Below are 20556 nucleotides of genomic sequence, written 5' to 3' on the forward strand. Positions count from 1 at the left end.
ACAATTTCACGGATTCGGTGTAACATATATATAAATGAATGTCTGTGTGTGTGTCTCGAATAGGCTCCTAAGCCACTGAACCGATTACGATGGAACTTTCTGGATTTGTTGTATGCATGTCCGGGAAGATTACTTTGAAAAAAAAACGGGAACGGAAACGGGACAAACGGGAATGAGTCTCATTGCAATCACTAATATATAAGAAATAAAATTTCAATCAATAGTCAAAATATTGTAACATTTTTGTTTATATGAATTACTAGTGTTTTTACCCAGCTTCACTCAGTGTTTGTAATATAAACCGCTTAAACATGGCGAATCTTATATTCGTAATGTAGAGGTCGAGGGTATAGGGAGAGATAATCAAAGACGATGTTGGTCCATCAATGTACGTTTATTGTACATTAAGTATACACACGTGCGCGTACGCACCTGCCGGTGGCCGTCCGGTCAGCGGCTCGACTACTAACTGTCAGTTGGCGTCACACTTCTGCCAACTCACAAACAGTGTACACTCATGTGTAACACTGTTTGTACATCACTCCTCAACATTACTCATTACATAATTCACTCACACACATAAAATCCCACATTAATTACGATTTTACCGACGCGAATGTATGAAGCGCCATTGTGTAGTCAAGGAAATGTGTTTGTTGGTAGCCATGTTAAGAGATCTGGACCCCAACGCCTTGTCCATACAAACGTATTAGACTTCTCCCTTCCTCAATTATGGCACTATATGGTATATTTATTGATTTTTTGATTTATGATTTATTTGATTTTTTGATTAATCAAAAAAATAAAAATAAATTGAAACATGCCTATGGTGGATATAAATAGCATATTAAAAAATAATTTCTCTAGTGCCGTAATTGAGGATGGGAGAAGTCTTATACGTTTGTATGGACAAGGCGTTGGGGTCCAGCCCTCTTAACGTGGTTACCAACAAACACATTTCCTTGACTACACAATGGCACTCCATACTTTCGCGTCGGTAAAATCGTAATTACGAATATTATTATTATTACTAAGAGGTTTTTACTATTAGATTAGCCATGTTTAAGCGGTTTATATTACAAACACTGAGTGAAGCTGGGTAAAACCACTAGTAATTCATATAAACAAAATGTTACAATATTTTGAATATTGATTGAAATTTTATTTCTTATATACTAGTGATTTCACCCGGCTTCGCTCAGTGTTTGTAATATAAACCGCTTAAACTAATGGCTAATCTAATAGTAAACATTCATTTATTTTTTTTTATTAAATTTATTTGAATCGAAAAAAATAATATTCAACAATATGAATACCGTTGGCATAGAAACTTTGATTCGTTTGATGACGTCACGGATTCTAAGAACCAAACAAACATACAAAGTAGACACCGGATAGTCACTGTGCTTTTTCTAGGAATCGGGGCGGTTTAGTTATATTTACAAAGCTAGAGTCCAAAAAAAAAACGTTCGGCGAACCTTTAACAATGCAATGAACACTACACAGCACCCTCTGGGTCCGTTTTTTTCAAGACGGCACCTTGGTTATCCGGCCTTTAATACAAAGTCTTTTTCGAAATTATATATTAGATATGTTTAAGTAGGTAGGTCTAGGTAGATTATTTTTGAATGTATGGCATTCATAAATCATAACATAAGTGTCGATTCCACTGAAAGCGGTAGACCGAAGTGGTAGAACGAAAACGAAGTGACGTTTCGTCTGACGTGGATAGTTGGACAGCAGCGGCAACATTCTGTGAGAGAAAAACCTCGGCATCCTCTTGTGTCCAGTAAACAAGTGCAGCGCGACCAGATGGCGACCTGACTCGGCCTGCGGGGACTACACTATACTAGTCAGTCACTACGAGAACGAGAACGAGAACGAGAAGCCCGACCACAAGTCGTTCACAACCTTTTACATGATTACAGTGCTTACTATTTATGATTTTCCATATCTTGGAAAGTCGGAAATGTCATTTAGAGGGTGGAAGGCAGGGAAGGGCATTTGCCCCCTCCAGATCTTCCAGACAAGGAACTTTGATGAAATACTATGAATCTTAATCAAATCTATTATTCGTTAATCGTTACTAAAAGCTTAGGTTAGCAAAAACTGCAACAAGTTTAAACATGTCGATCAGAAGCTTTTTCAAAAAGTAAATAATCTTATAAAATACAAACTCAAACTCCCACCCCCCCCCCCTCTCCCCCTGAAAAAATCTGAAATGACTTCCTGTGAACAGGGCACTTTTTCTTTCTCGTAACGTAAGGAGTAGAGGTCGGATACTGAAGGGGCCGGAAACGTGCCGCCTATTGTTCCATTGTTGTAAATCCTTTGTAAAAAAGGTTCGGCAAACCTTTAACAATGCACTTACAATCTTTGAACAATAAACAGCCGCTTCAGATTCCGGTCTCTAGTAAGGAGTCAAAGATTTTAGTTGGTATTTGGTGATATCAGTGACTTGGTCCTGCAGCTACACCTTAAATATATTAAATTAAAACTAGTTGCCTGTGTGCACATAATTGTGCACTCGGTAAAATATCGCAATTCGGATCAACGGAATTAATAATTTAAAATTGAATTAAATTTTTTGAAAAAAAATATATATATCACAAGCAAAGCCCATAATGACGATTAACGAACCTTGGTTTAGAAACCGTGCATACGTAAGTTTTCTATAATTAAAAGGTAATACTAAAAAAAATCTAACTGCCCGGTTTAGAGACGCTTTCAAGTTTAGGAAACACTGCTTGCGTAATATTTTATGGAACCCAGCGAGAAAATCATAATGATTATCAAATAAATTTATTTACATTTTATGAAATTATTATGTCCGACAATTTCAATAGAGTAATTATGCTTGAAGACCCATTTAATAAAACATTTTGAAAAAAATGATTTTGCGCTGAATTATCCGTGCGCTGAGTTGTCCGTGCGCCTTTTTACATAGATACCTCTTATACAGTTCACATGGTTTTCGTTTATTATGAACGATTTATTTCGTCTTTTTTAATGAATTGAAAAATCCCAAACCCGTTCCTAACTTTTTATTTCGTGGAGTCTTTCAATAAAATGAGCTCATACCAAAAAAATAAACCAGATCGGGAGAATTCAGAGTCGTTTGTGTCGAATGAATACAATCGAAGAACAAATCGAAATCCAATGAATACCAGAATGACATAACATGACCCGCGTGCCATCGGTTGAGATGGCGCGGTCGTGATTCATCGGTGTCAGTGGCGGAGCGCCATGTGCGCACGGCCTTGCACTTCACGCAATTACTGCCGTTACTTTTTATACGGCGAATGCCGACTGACATTTCTTCAAGGGGGCGGGGAGTAGGTGCGGGGTGTCGGAAAGAGGGGGGAGGGATACTCATCATCCGATGACATTGGGGTGCTTTCTTTTCTGACGCCGGAAGTGTCAGTTTCGGCCACCCGAGGAGATTGGCTCGTTATCTGGTGACGATATGCTCTTGAAGCCCCTGTTGGGGGGTCTTGCCATTTCGACATTTCGAGTGTGTAGGAAAATGACGTTGCCAACATGCAATGTGCACTTGACGATTGAATGATTTGGCCAAAGTACTAGTAGTAGTACAAACGTTATATCAACATTTATATTATTCGCTAATTCATATTCTATTGATAATATGATTAAATTTGATATCCATGTTGACTGGTCGATCTTAAATAGTTAAAAATAATTTGAAAAATAAAAATAGGCAAGGGACCCTCGCAACCGCCCCTTTGCCGATGCATTGCTACGGCACTGCCTCTAAGTGTTAAATCATTTAAGTTAACTTAGCACGTTTACTACTGGTCGAATATGATATTCTGATTAATAACATTTATATCTACATACTAAAGGTTCATAGCAAAGCTCGCTTTACAACAATAATCGTGACTATTACCAAGAAAACTGTTATTTTAAATTTTCCTCCTATCCAGACGTATAAAAAATCTTGATGTTTTTTTTGATAAAGAAGCTCTAAAGAATGTCTACAGTAACTACATAAAGTTGAACCATTCTTAGTTATTTATTACAATTTTCACAATGAAGCATTTTGAAAATGAAAGTCAAATTAAGGATACATATTATTTTTACATACATACCTCCTTTACGTTTCACTTACGATTACAATCCAGGAAAAAGTTTGCCTCTTATCCGATCGTTTTCATACTTTGCCATATTGCTCATTTTGGTCATCAATGTAAGTAAATGGATCCTCCGCCATTACGATGGTGCAAAAATATCGTGTAAGGCGCGTTTTAAATCTGCCCGGCGAGATAGTCGTTGACGTCTATCCACCGTTTTTTTATTGTTTTTAAACATAGATGGCGGTAGTAAAATAAAATAATGGTATTTTTATTCAAAATAATATTTTTTTTCTTTATCTATGTATGTACGTAGTAACAATAGATGAAGTTTTGTGATCATGCGAAAATTCGAACTAGAGATTTTGACTGATTCGAACTCAGAATCGATTACTGATCATTGATTACTGATATTGTACAAATCCTACAATTTTTTATTCGATTCTTGTAGCCCAAAGGTAGTACCTAAAATCAAAGATTTATTTTTGCCTCCGACTTTTTAGTCTTTTTTCAACATTTCGTATTGTTTGCAACTTTGAACCTTTTTTATTGTTACTATCTCGTGCGGTCAATCTCACGCTTTTTTAAAACCCCGAAATATACATACAATGCGGCAGACAAACAACGTGTTTACATTAACACGTTCTGGAGCAGAAAAAAATCACTATGTATAGCCGGTCGCTTTTAATGGCATTGTTTCCATTCCCAAAATCTTATCTAGCACGCTGACAACATTTGGGAGGCTCATATACACAATGCCATCGTATATTAATACATATAATAGTCGGACATGTGTACTCGGACGACAATGAAAATAAAAAAAAAGAGATTATTGTGTCTGGATGAAAATATCGCGCGAGCACATTTGGAAGGCTGCCTGGTTTATTTAAAACTTAACCACCTTGTTTGAAAAAGAAAGCGAAACATTGTGATAAAGTATGTAATGCTAGTTTATAACCATAGTTATAGTTAATCCTCTAAAAATAAGAAGTTGAGTGATTTTTTTTTATTAAATTAAAGATTTTAAATTTAACACCCACATTTTAACTAGTCAAGCACGATGCAATTAGTATAGATATTTTATTTTATTTTCCAAGAGTACATAACATGTCACGTATTTGATAAATGTATTTGTAAAAGAATTACATATAATGTAAATATATTCATTATATGTATGTAATTCCAATAATGATTACACCTACGTTCAATTATGCAATTTTTATGTTATGTTTTTTTATCTTTCTTTGTTCAGCAGAAATGATCCAAGCAACTTCAATAAGAACGTCTGCTATGTGATTAATTTCAATAATATGAGTTTATGAGCTTTCATAGTAGTGATGTTACATTACCTGGTATTGAATACCATATATGTACGTATTTAAGTAAAGTTAATTCAATGCTATTTACACTCAAACATGATTAAAAAATGGTACGTACAAATTCTTCTACATGTTTTAAAATTACTTGTAAATTACTATTCAATCTAAATTCACAAACATTTTTCACAGATTTCATCAAATTTCCATCTGAACAGTAATTTAAACCACATGTCCACATCAATAATATAAACGTATAAATCTATGACATTGGTTAGTACAAATATTCATAGAGAAACTAACAAATAGAATCATAAAACGATTTTTTTATGATTCTATAATCTTGAGGTATTCAGTCATTGGATAGTACAGCGGCTTCCAATCATTTTTGACTCGCGTACCACTTGGTAGTACATAACGCTAAATTGTACCACCATATAAAAATGATTGTATTTCATGAAATTTGTTTTTGAAATTGTAATTAGTCTAAAGTCCGGAAAACCAAGGTGCCGTCTTGGAGAAAAACGGGCCCAGAGGGTGCTGTGTATTGTTCATTGCATTGTTAAAGGTTCGCCGAACGTTTTTTTTTTGGACTCCAGCTTTGTAAATAGAACTAAACCGCCCCGATTCCTAGAAAAAGCACTGTGACTATCCTGTGTGTAGTAATTACTAGAGGCCGGATAGCCAAGGGGCCGCTCATTGTTCCATTGTTGTAAATCCTTTGTAAAAAAGGTTCGGCAAACCTTTAACAATGCATTTACAACATTTGAACAATACGCGGCCCCTTGGCTATCCGGCCTCTAGTAATTACATATATAGTATTTGCATGGTAAGGAATGTGAAGACAGAATAGATGCAATAGATCTGTTTTGGTAAATAAAAAAAATGTGGAAAACAGTTATTTTCGGAGTCACAATTATAATATGCTCAAACTTTGATATATTTATCTACTATTTAGTCATACTTCAATTTGATTGTAATTCATTCATTCCTGCATGTCCGCCATTACTGATTTTATTTTCGCGTACCGCCAACCATCAACCGGTTGGGTTGATGATTGGTACCACAGGTTGGGAACCGCTGGGACAGTATATTTTTAACGACAGAATTTGAATCATATTTGTGTGAGTTATTATATTAGTTATTGTTTCTCAACAATAACTAATATAAAAACTAAGAAACCCTTTCAAACGAAAACAAAAAATAATGTGGCCATAATACTATCTCAATAAACATGTTTCAATAGAAAAAACTCAATATAAAATAGTATAAACAGTGGGAAAAAATCCCAAGTGAAAATACGTACTTTTGAATTTTGATTTGAACTGGACGACTACTTGGAGAAATTTAAAATCTGAAAAGTACTACAAATGAAAGATAAAATACCCGACTATAGATTCCAATATTCATTTTGAACAGGAAATTGACAGATTTTGAGACATCGACCGAACACCAAGTTATAGAAAAATCACGCGATTTAAAAACACAACATATGACGGGCTGGTACAAGTGACATTTAAAAAAAAATCTGGTTTAAGTGCTAAAATAATAGCGTATATGAAATGCTATTTAGAGGGCTATACACCTGAAATCTTAATTTTGTTGCCGTTCCTTTCTTCGATATATATATTGAATGAATGTACATATATATTGAGTGAATGCGACAATATATATTGAATGAATGCGACAGTATATATATATTGAGTGAATGCGACAGTTGCGCTTCCACCAGATAATACGTATTTTGAATCGACAAAATCGAGGTTTCGTATTCTCCTATTTTATCCTCCAAAACTGGACCAATTTAAAAAAAAAAATCATCATTGTTATGAGAAAGATATTTTCTGTGCAACTATCGGCGTATTTTTTTTTAAATCGACCGTTAAATAAGCACGCTGGACTCTTTTCGTGGGTGTAAAAAAGAGGCGATTTTATAGATGTTTGGCGGCTCCTAGCTCCTATAAAAAATAAAACGATAGATGCACCCCAATGGTGGATATCCATAGCATATTAAAAATAATTTCTCTGGTGGCATAATTGAGGAAGGGATAAGTATAGTACGTTTGTATGGACGAGGCTCTGGTGTCCAACCCTCTTAATGAAAGCCAGCTATTTTTAAAAATGTCACTAGTACCAGTCTGGTTTTCAGCCCGTCATAAATCTCCGAATCTAGAGCCAATCAACATTTTTTAGTACCAGATTCGTGTTCACTGGACATCTATGCCCAGTGTACAAGAAGCTACTTGCTATATTGGGTACAGTAGCAAGTACCCAGTAGCAAGCTGCTTCCATCTCGATTCCGACTCACATTCATTCTATGTGTGTATGTAGAACTTCATTAGAAGTTATATGATTTGTTTAGGGGTCGGGACAGCGCGTACGCAGTCCCGGCTATCAAAAATTACGCGTCCGAGTTACCCGCATTAGGGGTAATCGCAAAGGTCAGCTCAACCGAAGTGCAATGGAAGAGCCTCGCCCTGGGGGAACCGCCTTTGTGATCACGGTGTCCCCTACGCCAGGTAAGTATGCTTAGGGCTCACACTCATAAAACTATATACCAAACACTACTAATACCGCTTGGATAGCGCGGAGGCATTTAATGCCATCTATTAGCACGCTATAACACTACTACATACATTCCAAACCAGGGACTTGACGCGAACCGGAACCGAACCGAAAACCAGAATAACCGCTATTTTTGCTGGAATGATAACCGAAACCGAAGTGATATTTTTTTCGGTTCGGTAAATTTTATATATACATATATATTATACTAGTTGTTTTACCCGGCTTCCCTCAGTATTTGTAATATAAACAGCGTAAACATGGCGAATCTAATAGTAAATATTCATTTGTTTTTTTATTAAATTTATTTTGACTTGTTTAAAAAATTCCCAATCAACAAAACTTACATACATACAAAGTCATGAGCTAAAAAAATATATTTTGTCTACATTTTAGCTACATAAAAATCCGCCCTCTATTTCGCAGTGAGCCAGCGGCAAGCTGCACAGGCTAGGAAATATTGTCCTTTGACATTTTAATTATGGTAATTGGACTATTCGTCACATCGGGGTGGTCACAAAGACAATTTTTGCCATGAAAATCGCGAATACACAATATTTGGCACTCAAGTTCTCGTTACTATGATAGTTATCGTTAGTATGATGGACTTTTCGGCTGCCAGATGTTCCGTTATAGAGATTTTAGTGACTTTGTGACGAGTAATTTGTGACCAGTAATCACCGAACCTTTAATTATGTATATGATCACAATAAGTAATAGCGAAAAGCCATATAATGAGAGGTGTGGTGTATTACAATAACTTGCTAATATTTAAATACAAGAGAACAGAAAACCGGAACTGAATCAATATTTTTTTTTACCGAACGGGAACGAAAACCGGAAGGATTTTTTTTTATATACATAATTATGTATAATCATATCACAGTCAGACTATCACTATCGACTGCTGGATTAATACCGGTTCCGCTTAGTGACAAATGTACTTTTTTTTTTAAATAAATATCTATCCACAAAAATATTTTTTTGAAAGGTTTATTTTATTATATAAAATTTTTAGGGTAAACTCTCAGGTGTCAGTTTCGTCACTTCTATTTTGATAGCTTCGCATCAAAGGTGCGAAGGGATGTTATGTAAATATTGTGGCAATGCATTGGCGCCATCCAATAAATACATACAATGCGACTATTTTACAAGATTTTTTTTTAACAAATTGCAGTATTCAGATTTTTTTGTAATATGCCTAGTACAAATTGTTTCTTGAATTTTTAATAAAAATAAATAGTAAATGACTTGATAAATATGCAGTGACAAGGATCAAGTTGTGTGTAATCTGTAAACCAGTTCCATGGGAATTTTCGAGTGTGAAATGTGACTATTTGTTCAGCTATCTACATTTTTTTGTTGAGAGTGGCACTTCTGACTTCACACTTTGCCTTTTTTGGAATCGTCGATCTTTTCAAAGTCGCTAAAGAGGGTTTGTTTATTTTTGTAGGTAAACTTTCGCTGGAAATATTTTCGTTCCCACTATCATTAGTATGCGTACGTATTTACCTAGTTATGAGCAACAAAATAATGAAAAAAATGGTTTAAATTAAAATAAAATTTTAATTATTTAATTAATATTTTGATTTTGTTAATAGATGTCTCTAGTTCATGTTAATCAAAAAAAAAAAACTTTCATAAATTTTCTGCGAAATTAATTAAATAACCTATTTTCACTTAAATGCAAACAATAGATTAATTATAAAATATCTTAAGAACCTGAAAAACAAATATAAAACCAGCAGAATAGACTAGTGATTAGCATATATGCTTTCGAACATAGTATTCACGGGTTAAAATCACACTGTTTTCTGTTGGCCAGACTTTGGATTTGTGACTCCAGGTCGATCGTATCATACCAGAGTTTGCGAATTTATGTGATTTTCATTGAAACGGTTCCAAAAAATTGGCAACCTTACGCATTTTCTCGCAAAATCTTGAGTTTTCAGCATTCTCGAATTTCGCTGAATTGTATAAAATGCTGCAAATTTACATATTTGACTATAAATGTTAATGTTAATTGATATTTATTTACTGAATTGTTTAAAATGGTGCAAATTTGACCATAGTTGTCTCTATGGATACTAATTGTATGATATTAGGTAAACGGACTATTAGTCAAATGTGAACCGGTCGCTCTAGATCGGTCACACGTGATCACCCGTCATACTAAAACTAGTCACAAGGAAACTGGTCAAACCCGAAAATTGGTCACGAAAAAACTGGTCACACCCAAAAATTCGACCAATATTTAATTTTTGGGTGTGACCAGTTTTAGGGTGTGATGGGTGATCACGTGTGACCGATCTAGAGCGACCGGTTGTCCTGTGACCGGTTCACATTTGATAGGTAATCACCGAACCATGATATTAATAATATTTGTATCAAATGTAAAATGTTTCTGGCCAGGAAGGCACATTGGGGTTACCTATTAAGTCTTCCTGGTATAAATTAAAAGATAAAAATAAAATAAAAATGAATCTCTCTTTTGTTACATGGCCGATTCCTAAGATTTTACGGCCAAGTCGTAGCTGTCATCGGAAGCTTTGCGCGCATTTCGTCGATATTTGTCTTTGATTATCATTTAAAATCATGGCTGACGACGGAGAAAACGTAAACGAACTTTTTATTCGTATTGATTATAATATTTCGCTAACACTTATTATGATTGAATCGTCAAAAACTATCGAGTAATCGAACATAACCTCATTTGCCGGCAAACACTGCCCAACCCACGTAAAAACTGAAGATGTGTCTTTATAAATTTCAAGGTTCCCATAATGACAGTGAAGGAGCCTTTGGATCTGATTCGATTGAGTTTAGACGAGCGGATCTATGTCAAAATGCGCAATGAAAGAGAACTACGAGGCAGATTACACGTAAATATATATATATATATATATATATATATATATATATATATATATATATATATATATATATATATATATATATATACGCAGTTCATTACCACATTATACATGCATAACTATGAATAAACTAAGATTCATTCACATTTCCAGGCATACGATCAACATTTGAACATGGTACTCGGCGATGCCGAAGAGACGGTCACAACAATCGAAATCGACGAAGAGACCTACGAAGAAGTATACCGCACAACTAAAAGAAATATCCCAATGCTCTTTGTCAGAGGCGACGGAGTAATACTTGTATCACCTCCGACGAGAGTCGGAGGCTGAAAAAAAAAAATAGAAACATTTTAATTTAAATATCCAACAAGCGGAGATTTCAAACTCAGAATGTTTTACAACACCACATTCTCATTTCCTTAAAGAAAACCGATATTTTTACAACATGTATTTGTAACTTATTTTTTTTAAATAAATATTTGTTAATACTAATAATGAGTTCCACAATACTTACGAATGTTTTTTAATACTGGATACCCTTCATCTTCCTTAATATCAACTATTAATCTGCGAAAGCTAACTTACAGAAAAATGGCTGTACATGAATTTCTCAGTTGAGTTATTAATAAATTCGTGTGGGAGTGTAGACTTAAAATATCAATATCTTCATGTAAAAGTGAGATGACTATAAAGAGGAAAGATTTGTTCACGCCTTATTCACTGAATAGAGTACAGCAGTTTCTGCAAAACCAAAAGTCTGCTGCAATAGAGCTTTATTTAGTTAAAGGATACATAGCTAAGCTTGTATATACATTAAGTCTTCACAATGAAGGATAATTTTTTATTAAAAAAGCCTTCTTCTATATTTTTTAAGATAAAGAGTTCTTAACCAGCAGAATTGTCTAGTGGTTAGCATATAATGCTTTGAACAAAGCAATTACGGGTTCAAATTACACTGGTTTCTGCTGGCCAGACCTTGGATTTGTGACTTCAGGTCGATCGTTTCATGCCAGAGTTTGCGAATTTATCTGATTTTCATTGAAACGGTTCCAACAACTTGGCAACCTTACCAATTTTCTCGCAAATCTCGAGTTTTCAAGTCTCAAATTTCACTGAATTGTATAAAATGCTGGAAATTTACAAATATCTTTGTGGATGTTATTGGTATGTATTTACTTTGTAAAATACTAATAATACTTGTATCAAATGTAGAATGTTTCTGGCCAGGAAGGCGCATTGGGGTTACCTGTTAGGCCTTCCTGATATAAATTAAAAATAAATAAATTTGCAGTCAATTGCTGCCGAAGTCAAGAATAAGGATTGGCATTGATGGATTTTATTTGTCTTGTTTATCAGCAAACAAAATATTTTTATCTTAGCTGCTCTCTGATCTAAAAAGATTGAAACCACTGCCTTATATTATACTATAATTTATAGTTCATGATTCAGATAGAAGGAAGTACAAGTATAAGATATTTGACGATGCCTATATTTATATATATATAATCAGCAGCATAGATTACTAGTTAGCGTGTAATGTTTTCAACAGAGTGGTTTTGGTTTCATTCCCTGGCTCGGTGCTGCTTGCCAGACCTCGGATATGTGACTCCAGTTTCGTTCGTTTGATAATTGAGCCGTTATATTTGAAAGTGGCAAAAGATCACTTTTCAGCATTTCGAGATATACTTCGCAAAACATTAATATTTTACGTATAACAATATTTAAAAATACTGTGGCCTATAATACGTTTATTCAGCTATTCATAGATTCTGAACATATCGAATTAATAGAAGTGATAGCAATTTGAAAAAATTAAGTCAAACAGAAAGAGTGTTTTTGGAACTGAAAATTGGACTTCCGCCACTTTCAAATACATATAACAGCTCAATTTATCCGACTTCATTGAAACAGTTCCAACAAATGTGCAACCTTGACTATCTCCAGCAAAAATTCAAATTTATAGCATCTCGAATTTGCACATATATAAAATGCTTGTCAAATCCGCCCATAGATGTCACTGATACTCTGCTTAAAAGCCGTTCATCGATGTTTGGCCAGGAAGGCACATGAGCATTGAAGTAGAATGGGTAGAAGCGCTCTCAGCTTCCAAAAATGTTGCTACAAAAACTCCATGCAGACGTAGATTTCGGCTGTTTTTCTCAGTTGTTTGTTAAGCTCTGTAGCAGTAGGATCTCTTTGAAATAGACTCTACTAGTGAAATTGTGTGGTAGTATTAGTTGGACAAAGTCTGAACATCTGTATGTGCACGTGCTAGATGTTCGGACCAGCCTCACTCATTGAAAAACAGGGCCGTACACCGTATTCTTTTTAAAAACTATTTATTACTTTATCTATATTGAAGTAGTATGCATAGAATTGCTCTCAGCCCCTAAAAATGTTGCCACAAAAAATCCGTGTGCCCGGAGATGTCAGCTGTTTTGTTCAGTTGTTGTAAGGGACGATCACTTCCACGAATTTTTTTTCCTCACTCTTTTGTCTCTCTTCTGACTTTCCGTCTCTCTCTTCGATGGCTCGCTTTTAAGCGATACTTTTGTTAGGAATGACTTCAATGCACATGAGGGTTAACCTGTTAGGCCTTCCTGGTTGGTATATATATATAAAAAAAAAATGGGATGGCAATAATATTGAATACACTGTTTCTGATAGCAATAAATATATTCTTTATTAAAGTACAAGTGTTAAAAGAAACAAAAGTCCAACTTTTTATCATTTTAATAATTAAATATATATAGCGTGTTCACTATAATTGATTGAAATTTGTCAAATTTGTTTTATTTTTTCTATATTTTCTGGAATTCTATATAAAATTCGATACTAATCGTACGTACATAAATACATACACATATATATCTCGCGAAATTATCATTTGACGAACAAATTAATTATTGTTGCGTAACATTAAACGTTAATCTTTCCAATCAAAAAAAAAAAATCACATTAAAAACATATGTACTTTGCAACCAACCCAAAGTTTAAATTCTACCATACAATACTTGTTCGTGTTACGTATTATATATTGTAAGAATCGTATTCATTCACAACGAATATATAACTTTAATATTTGATGAAGACAGTAGAACTGTGTCTGTTTACCGTATATATAATAAATATAAATACGTGATTGATCTTCCTGGTGGTGTGTACGAGAACAACCTCACTCGAGACAAATTAACAAAAAATATGTCAGTTCAAACTTATTTAATTACACATTAAAATAAACGTTTTTATATTCATATATAAAATAACAACTTGCTTTCTATAACGTAGCATTCTGCAAATAAAAAAATACACTTGTCATTATAACCGAAAGTTAAATCGTAATAATTTGCATCATGTATAGAAAAGAATATTTTTTTACAACATCTGCTACATGTCAATTCTACAACCGTAAACACTAGTAAAATCCGATATACTTTTTTATTTTATTTTTGTATACAACGTTATGAGAACATTTACGTTATTGTTGTTTGTTTTGTTGTTGTTTTTTTTTTGTACACGGTTACAGTTGCAAGCGATGATCGCAAGCATTCGTTAAACAAAATAATTATCCACATTTAAACAGGTTTTATTTTCCCTAATCAACTTCACCATTAGGAGTAGTCAATGCCTCATCTTCATGATACTCTAAGGATAACACAGACGCGCGGCGTTGCTTTTTGGCTTGTCCACTCGAGCTGCACTCACTTGAATCACTCTCGTAACAGCGTTTCTTTTCTATTCCGGTTTCACTATTAGTTCTATTGTCCGATTTATTGTCTTCTACTCCGTTTAAGCCATAACATTTGTCGTTAACACTATCTACGTGTGTTCGCCTATTGGCAGTACTATCTCTACTGTCTTCATCATTACACAACTTTATGCGTTCTGACACTTTGAGTATTAGATCAGGTTCGGAATCATACTCGTCGGCTGCCGCACCATTCGTCAGCGATGCATGGTTCGTGTCCGTGGTCCCCCGTGAGCGCAACACGGCCACCTCTTTCGTCAGCACGGCGTTCCTTTCGTGAGCGACCCGCAACTCTTGCTGTAAGAAGTATATAGTGCTTTGCATACCTTCGACGTCTTCGTCCAACTCTTGGAGGAATTCGTCCAGTTCTGAAACACCAACGACACAACAATCTCAATGTAAAATTAAACATCCACAAAACTAAACAATACGCCGTCTCATGAGTCATCAATTACTTAACATTTTACCAATGGCCAATTTAATTTGCTCTGGTATTTTATATACCCCCCTGCACAGCACATAAAATATGATAAAGCTTCATAAAAAAAAAAAAAACAACTTTGTATTAACAATCTATTCAGTAAAGATCACACAAAGGTGGAAGATTTTTACCGTCATTCGTGAACCAAATAATTGGTACTAATTGGTTATACCGGCGCATCCGAGCATTAAGTATGCACACTTAAACATACAAAAACAAGGCAAGGCAAAACAAGGTGTATGACTTCTAGGTGTCGCAAACAGTTTTAGTATAATTACGATAAAACATTGTGGTACGGCTGTGTTGGTGAAATTGTATATACTTTATGCTTGGACGTGCCTGTATAAACTATAAGTACCAAATATATAAGTTGGTTATCATATGAAGGCGAAAACCACGCTTAATGCATTTTCGGAAATGCGTACGTGCGCGCATAAATCATTGTCTGCGATATTTTGAGAAAACAGTAAGCATAACGTTATTTGCACACCAAATTCAAAGTGGGGACGTTGAAACTCATGCTATAAATATGTTCTGGCCGATAAGTGCAAATATGAACATAACACATGTTGTAAAGATATATGCAAGAGTATATTACTATATAATGGACTACATATAGTCCTACTATGTATTTAATCAGCAAAAGCAGTCGAGTATACAGTAATTGATCACCCATAAGACTATCCGATGTATGATACGAACCTGCTTGAGACTTTTTGGCTTCTTCGCTGAAGTTCTTTTGCAACGCCAAGTCACCTTCCAATTTAGCGATACGTCCGCTGGTCGTCATCTTACCGAGATCCTCATTCTCCTGATGCAGCAGCCGACACTTTGCCATGAGTTTTTTGCCCGTGTTGGAGTCGGGCGTAAACTTCCACGCCGAAAACTCGCTCTGCGTCTCCTCGAGGCGATTCCTCGTCGTGATGAGCTCCTGTTTCATCCTCATCACCAGCACGTTGACGGCCGGGTCCAGCATGCACGTGCGAGCGTTGCCGACGACGCCCGCCGAGCCGACCTGCGCCGACTTCAACTCTGCAATCTGCGCCTGAAAGAAGCACCCGCAAACCCACATCAGTACGGAACGAATGTTCGAAAATCAACACCGACGAACGTCATCAAAGTGAACATACAACATAGTCTTGAACTTCCTGCTCCTTGGCAGCGAGCCGTCTCATCAAAACCCGCTCCCGGTGCTGCGAATCGGCGAATCGTTGCTTCAATCTCTCCTCTTGTTCTTTCATCCTTTCAATAATCGCTTAAATGATAAAACAAAATTTGAGTAAAGAATTGAAATCGTCAGTTTTATAATTTATTCATATATTTTATTATATATTATACAAACGTCGCTTATGAGTCGGTCGGAAATATTTAGCATTTCAAATATTTACATGTTATGTCTCAAGTGTTAGAAAATTTAATCGAGTTTAGCGTTACAAAACTACAATTTGATTCAACAAAAAACGTCAATTCACTTAATAAAATATTTATTGGCATCAATTCGAGTACATGTTCAGAGTTGTAATATATAAATAAATTTATAAGAAAGCGTAAAAAATTCAATATAAAATCTAATTAGCCTACAATATGTTTACGATGGAATGAAAAGTGTCATACAAAAAAATATGCCACGAATTCGAAAATATCACAAAACGCAAAACAACAAAGTTCAATATATACAACAACAACACGGGGAGGAAACAAATATTATTTTGAAAATGAACTTTAATTGAAAAGCAAACTATACGAAACCAAATTACGTAGTGTAGAATTATAATAATGTCACTCGGGTGTGAAATTTTTCATCTTTTTCCTCGGCATAATCTTTAGAATTGGTTGAATTTTCCTTAGGATGTAATCGAGCTACTTTTGAAAGAAACCACATGTTGATACGTCTCAGAAACATTTCAGACGGCTCGTATGAAATATTATGATATATGCCGTCGGAAGCGAATCAATCCAAAGATTATACCGAAGATCTAAGAAAGAGTGACATCGTCTGCGGCATAACAATAATTAATTCACTTTTCAATTCAAGTCACGAGTTGTTTACACCCCACCCCGTACAACAATATATACACTCGTATAATATATAATTGAAACCATCGGTACACAATTTTGTGACCGCCACCATAGGTAGCGTAGGGACGGTAAACTTCACACACTATGAACTCCGATTATGCATTTTCGCATACGAGATAAGCGTCGACGATAGATTCGCCGTACGTCGGTCGACATGGAAACTATCGCAGGCAAAAAAAAGCACAAATCGTCGCCGTATATATTCACCACTTTTAGCACGGTGTACTATAATAATACACACAACTGATGTAATTTTCGAGCACACAAGTATTTAGTCACTCACATACACACGCCGTACAATCGATGCCCACTTGACGGACGCCGGGCAATGGCAAGAAGGCATGTATAGATATGAGTAGGACTCGACGAGCACTGATATATATATATTGTATTGAGAGTGTCGAAAGATAGATGTATAGATAGAAAGGACGGAGAGAGAGTGCACGTGCGAGTCGTTTGACGTTTGTGCGAGGAGCGAAGAGTCGTGGCCGTCAGCGTGACAGTTGAGGTGGGCGTGGTGTTCAGCGCGCGACAGAGATTGAGTTGAGTTGAGGTGAGGTGAGGTGATGGCGATGGTGATGGTGACGATACCTTCTGGCGGGGGAAGATGGTCGGCGTGGGGCAGACGCCAGGCGGCGGGGGGCAGCGCGCCCTCGGCCATACACGCGCTCCTCACAGGGGTATCGAGAGGTCGAGAGGCTGCGGGGCGGCGGGGGGGAGCGGGGGGGCGTCCGAGTGAGGGGCGGCGGCTGCGGGGGGCGCGCGGCAGCCGGCTGCCTCCGCCCGCGCCTCTGCCATTTGCTGCGAGCGATCGCACTAACCGCCTGCACGCCACCTGCTTGCACTGCTCCTGCACTCCGTTGATACGAAATTCGAATTATACTTCCATTATTAGACGGTATCACGGTAAAGGTCTGATGTAACGCGACGTTCTCCCGAGTGTCCCTTCAGTTGGTAGCGGTAGTAATCTTTAGGTTGGGACCAGTTACTGTACCGCGCCAAACACCATACCCCTCTCGGGAAGTATCGAGACGCGCTCTCTCGACAGCCAGCCACCATCCGGGACGGATCTACCTTCAGCATCTCCGCCGAGCGTCTTCACAGACGCCCAGAGATCGCCATATTGTGTCCACACGAGGCAGTACGGAGTTTGTCTCCTGCCTCCCCCCTCCCGCTGCTGTGACCCGACCGCAGAGCCAGCTTCCGGAGCCAGGAAGCTGTTATCAACGCAGACGACTTGCAGTCAGGAACCTCCCCGACTATATACACATATATAACTATCCCAAGGTTAGTCCACGTTTCCACCTAACTCGACTCTTGGAAGAATAACGACGTATCACGCCCTCTGCATAAAGACGCGCGTAAATCCGTTCATTATACTGTTCAATATTCAATACGACGTAAGCAATATTGCGCCGTATCGTCATGGCCTGTAATGTTTAAGTAAGCCGATTTTGCCTTGCACTCGGCCAAAGTGGTGTAAGCGTGACGTGACCGCGACGTGTACGTAGATATGAATAGAAATGTAATAAAATGACATATTTGAAACGGAGTCGTGCAGTGCTGTTAAGTATGAACAGACCTTAATACGACAACCGAACGATCCTTCACTTCACAACAGTACGCGACCAAATATTGACATATTTGACATAAAATGACATATTTGTTCAGACTATGTCTGATGATCGGGTTTCGTGGCCTTACGACCCACGATTTGGCCGATACATTTTTGTGCTGGCCACCCTGACAGCCAACACAAATTGACAGTTGTCGATAGCGGTTTGGCGCGTAAACACCCCGGTGTTTACGGGGCCCACCTCGCCACCGAAATCACCAGCTAGAGGCTGGTGAGGGTTGTGACGATACTTGGTGCACCAGAGGAAGCTTGGTCTGTCTTCGTCCAGAAGGCAGACAACTGAGCTACGCGTGGCTAACCTCAAAAGGCACGCGTGGTTAATTTTTTACTCCCCCCCCTGTCCCCCCTGCTTGATCTCTGTATATATATATATATATATATATATATATATATATATATATATATATATATATATATATATATATATATATATATATATATATATATATATATATATAAAATACAGTCACCATACAAACAGAATTACAACCTGTTTTCATTATTATACAATTTCCTCCCTTTTTCCACATCACGCATCCCACGCACATTACGAAGGAGAAAGGGACAGAGCAGAGCAGCCGACATCAGCAGGGACCAGACCACCGACGACGAAGGAAGGCACCTTGAGGAAACCAGCCCCGCCCAAGCTTACCACTAGCTATCTCACAAAACCGACTTCGGGGGTGCTCTCGAGTTGAACATCCCTGGAGTCTGTACAATATTTGAAACGGAGTCGGGCAGTGCTGAAGCCGTGCAGTGCTGTTAAGTATGAACAGACCTCTATACGACAACCGAACAATCCGACACTCCACAACAGTGTGCGACAATATTAGGTAAACCGCACTTGAACGACAGATTATATCTGGACAATCTTCATATTGTTATGGTCGCTCCCCACCAGATATTTAGTATAAATGTATAAATAAAGGGCTACCGACGGTGCACTGTATTCATTAAGAGTAGTATTAATTTAACATTCGATAGGTGATGTGCCAATCACCACACACCAGCCGGCAGTCCCTCTTCTCTTCTTCAATAAAGGAAAGTAAAGCAACAGAAAGGAGTTGTAGGCATATAGTACAACTGAAATGATCTCATCAGGTCACTGCGACACATATTCAGGAAAATCATTAACGCATAGCACACGCTCGCCTCGTAAAAAGGTCGACACGTGTTTCTATACACGTGTCTTGGAAACAAAGGAAGAACACACTGAACCCATAAAAACCACGAACTACGTCCAGGCGTATGAACCCATAAAACCACGCTCGCAGCATAACTAGGTCAGCGCTAGTACCAAGAACAAAGGATAGTGCACACGACACACTCCAACTCAAAACGTTTATAAACCAACCCAGCAACCTCCACTGGCAGAGTGAGCCTCTGGAGTTCATACAGATCACTTCTCCGAAGAAACCTCTTCGTACATACAATAACCATTGTACCAATTGAACGAAAATAAACGATCCTCTTTCAAACTCAACTGAATTTCCATAGGCCGGGAAACGGTCGAAACCTTTCACTCGTCCTATAACCGGTGACCACCGACCACCTGTCCTATAAACGTAATTCTCGTTTTCTCGAATGATACATTTATAGGGAGGTTGAAGGTTTTGGACCGTTTCCCGGCCTATGGAAATTCAGTTGAATTTTGAAGAGGATCTTTATTACTCGATTAATACAGGTGTATTTGTATGTAGGGCGAAGTAGGTAAAGGATTCACTGGAACGAGCTCCATTCACGCATGCGCATTTACGCATTCGT

At 37.1% G+C, this 20556-nt stretch overlaps 2 protein-coding genes and 1 non-coding gene across 4 annotated transcripts; 1 reads left to right on the forward strand and 2 right to left on the reverse strand.

Moving 5' to 3' along the window:
- Window positions 1-7772: 7772 nt before the first annotated feature.
- On the reverse strand, window positions 7773-7934 carry LOC143915004 (U1 spliceosomal RNA). The gene has a single exon (XR_013260880.1). It is a non-coding gene; the product is annotated as a U1 spliceosomal RNA (small nuclear RNA).
- A 2542-nt stretch (window positions 7935-10476) lies between these two features.
- LSm3 (U6 snRNA-associated Sm-like protein LSm3) lies at window positions 10477-11360 on the forward strand. Of its 2 annotated transcripts, none has more exons than XM_077434580.1 (3): window positions 10477-10588; window positions 10747-10854; window positions 10999-11360. In XM_077434580.1, exons 1-3 carry the CDS (start codon window positions 10568-10570, stop codon window positions 11176-11178), a joined length of 309 nt encoding a protein of 102 aa, XP_077290706.1. In that variant the 5' UTR covers window positions 10477-10567; the 3' UTR covers window positions 11179-11360. The 2 variants fall into 2 exon arrangements, with proteins under 2 accessions (XP_077290706.1, XP_077290707.1); XM_077434581.1 differs by having other exon boundaries at window positions 10568-10607; window positions 10760-10854; window positions 10999-11347.
- A 2147-nt stretch (window positions 11361-13507) lies between these two features.
- On the reverse strand, window positions 13508-18012 carry fl(2)d (Pre-mRNA-splicing regulator female-lethal(2)D). The gene is made up of 4 exons (XM_077434111.1): window positions 17748-18012; window positions 16208-16332; window positions 15780-16122; window positions 13508-14964 (listed from the first exon to the last, which is right to left on the reverse strand). The coding sequence occupies exons 1-4, from the start codon at window positions 17815-17817 to the stop codon at window positions 14444-14446; spliced, it is 1059 nt and encodes a 352-aa protein (XP_077290237.1). The 5' UTR covers window positions 17818-18012; the 3' UTR covers window positions 13508-14443.
- Window positions 18013-20556: the final 2544 nt, after the last annotated feature.

Source organism: Arctopsyche grandis, chromosome 7 (assembly GCF_051622035.1).
Source record: "Arctopsyche grandis isolate Sample6627 chromosome 7, ASM5162203v2, whole genome shotgun sequence".
NCBI classification, from domain to species: Eukaryota; Metazoa; Arthropoda; class Insecta; order Trichoptera; family Hydropsychidae; genus Arctopsyche; species Arctopsyche grandis.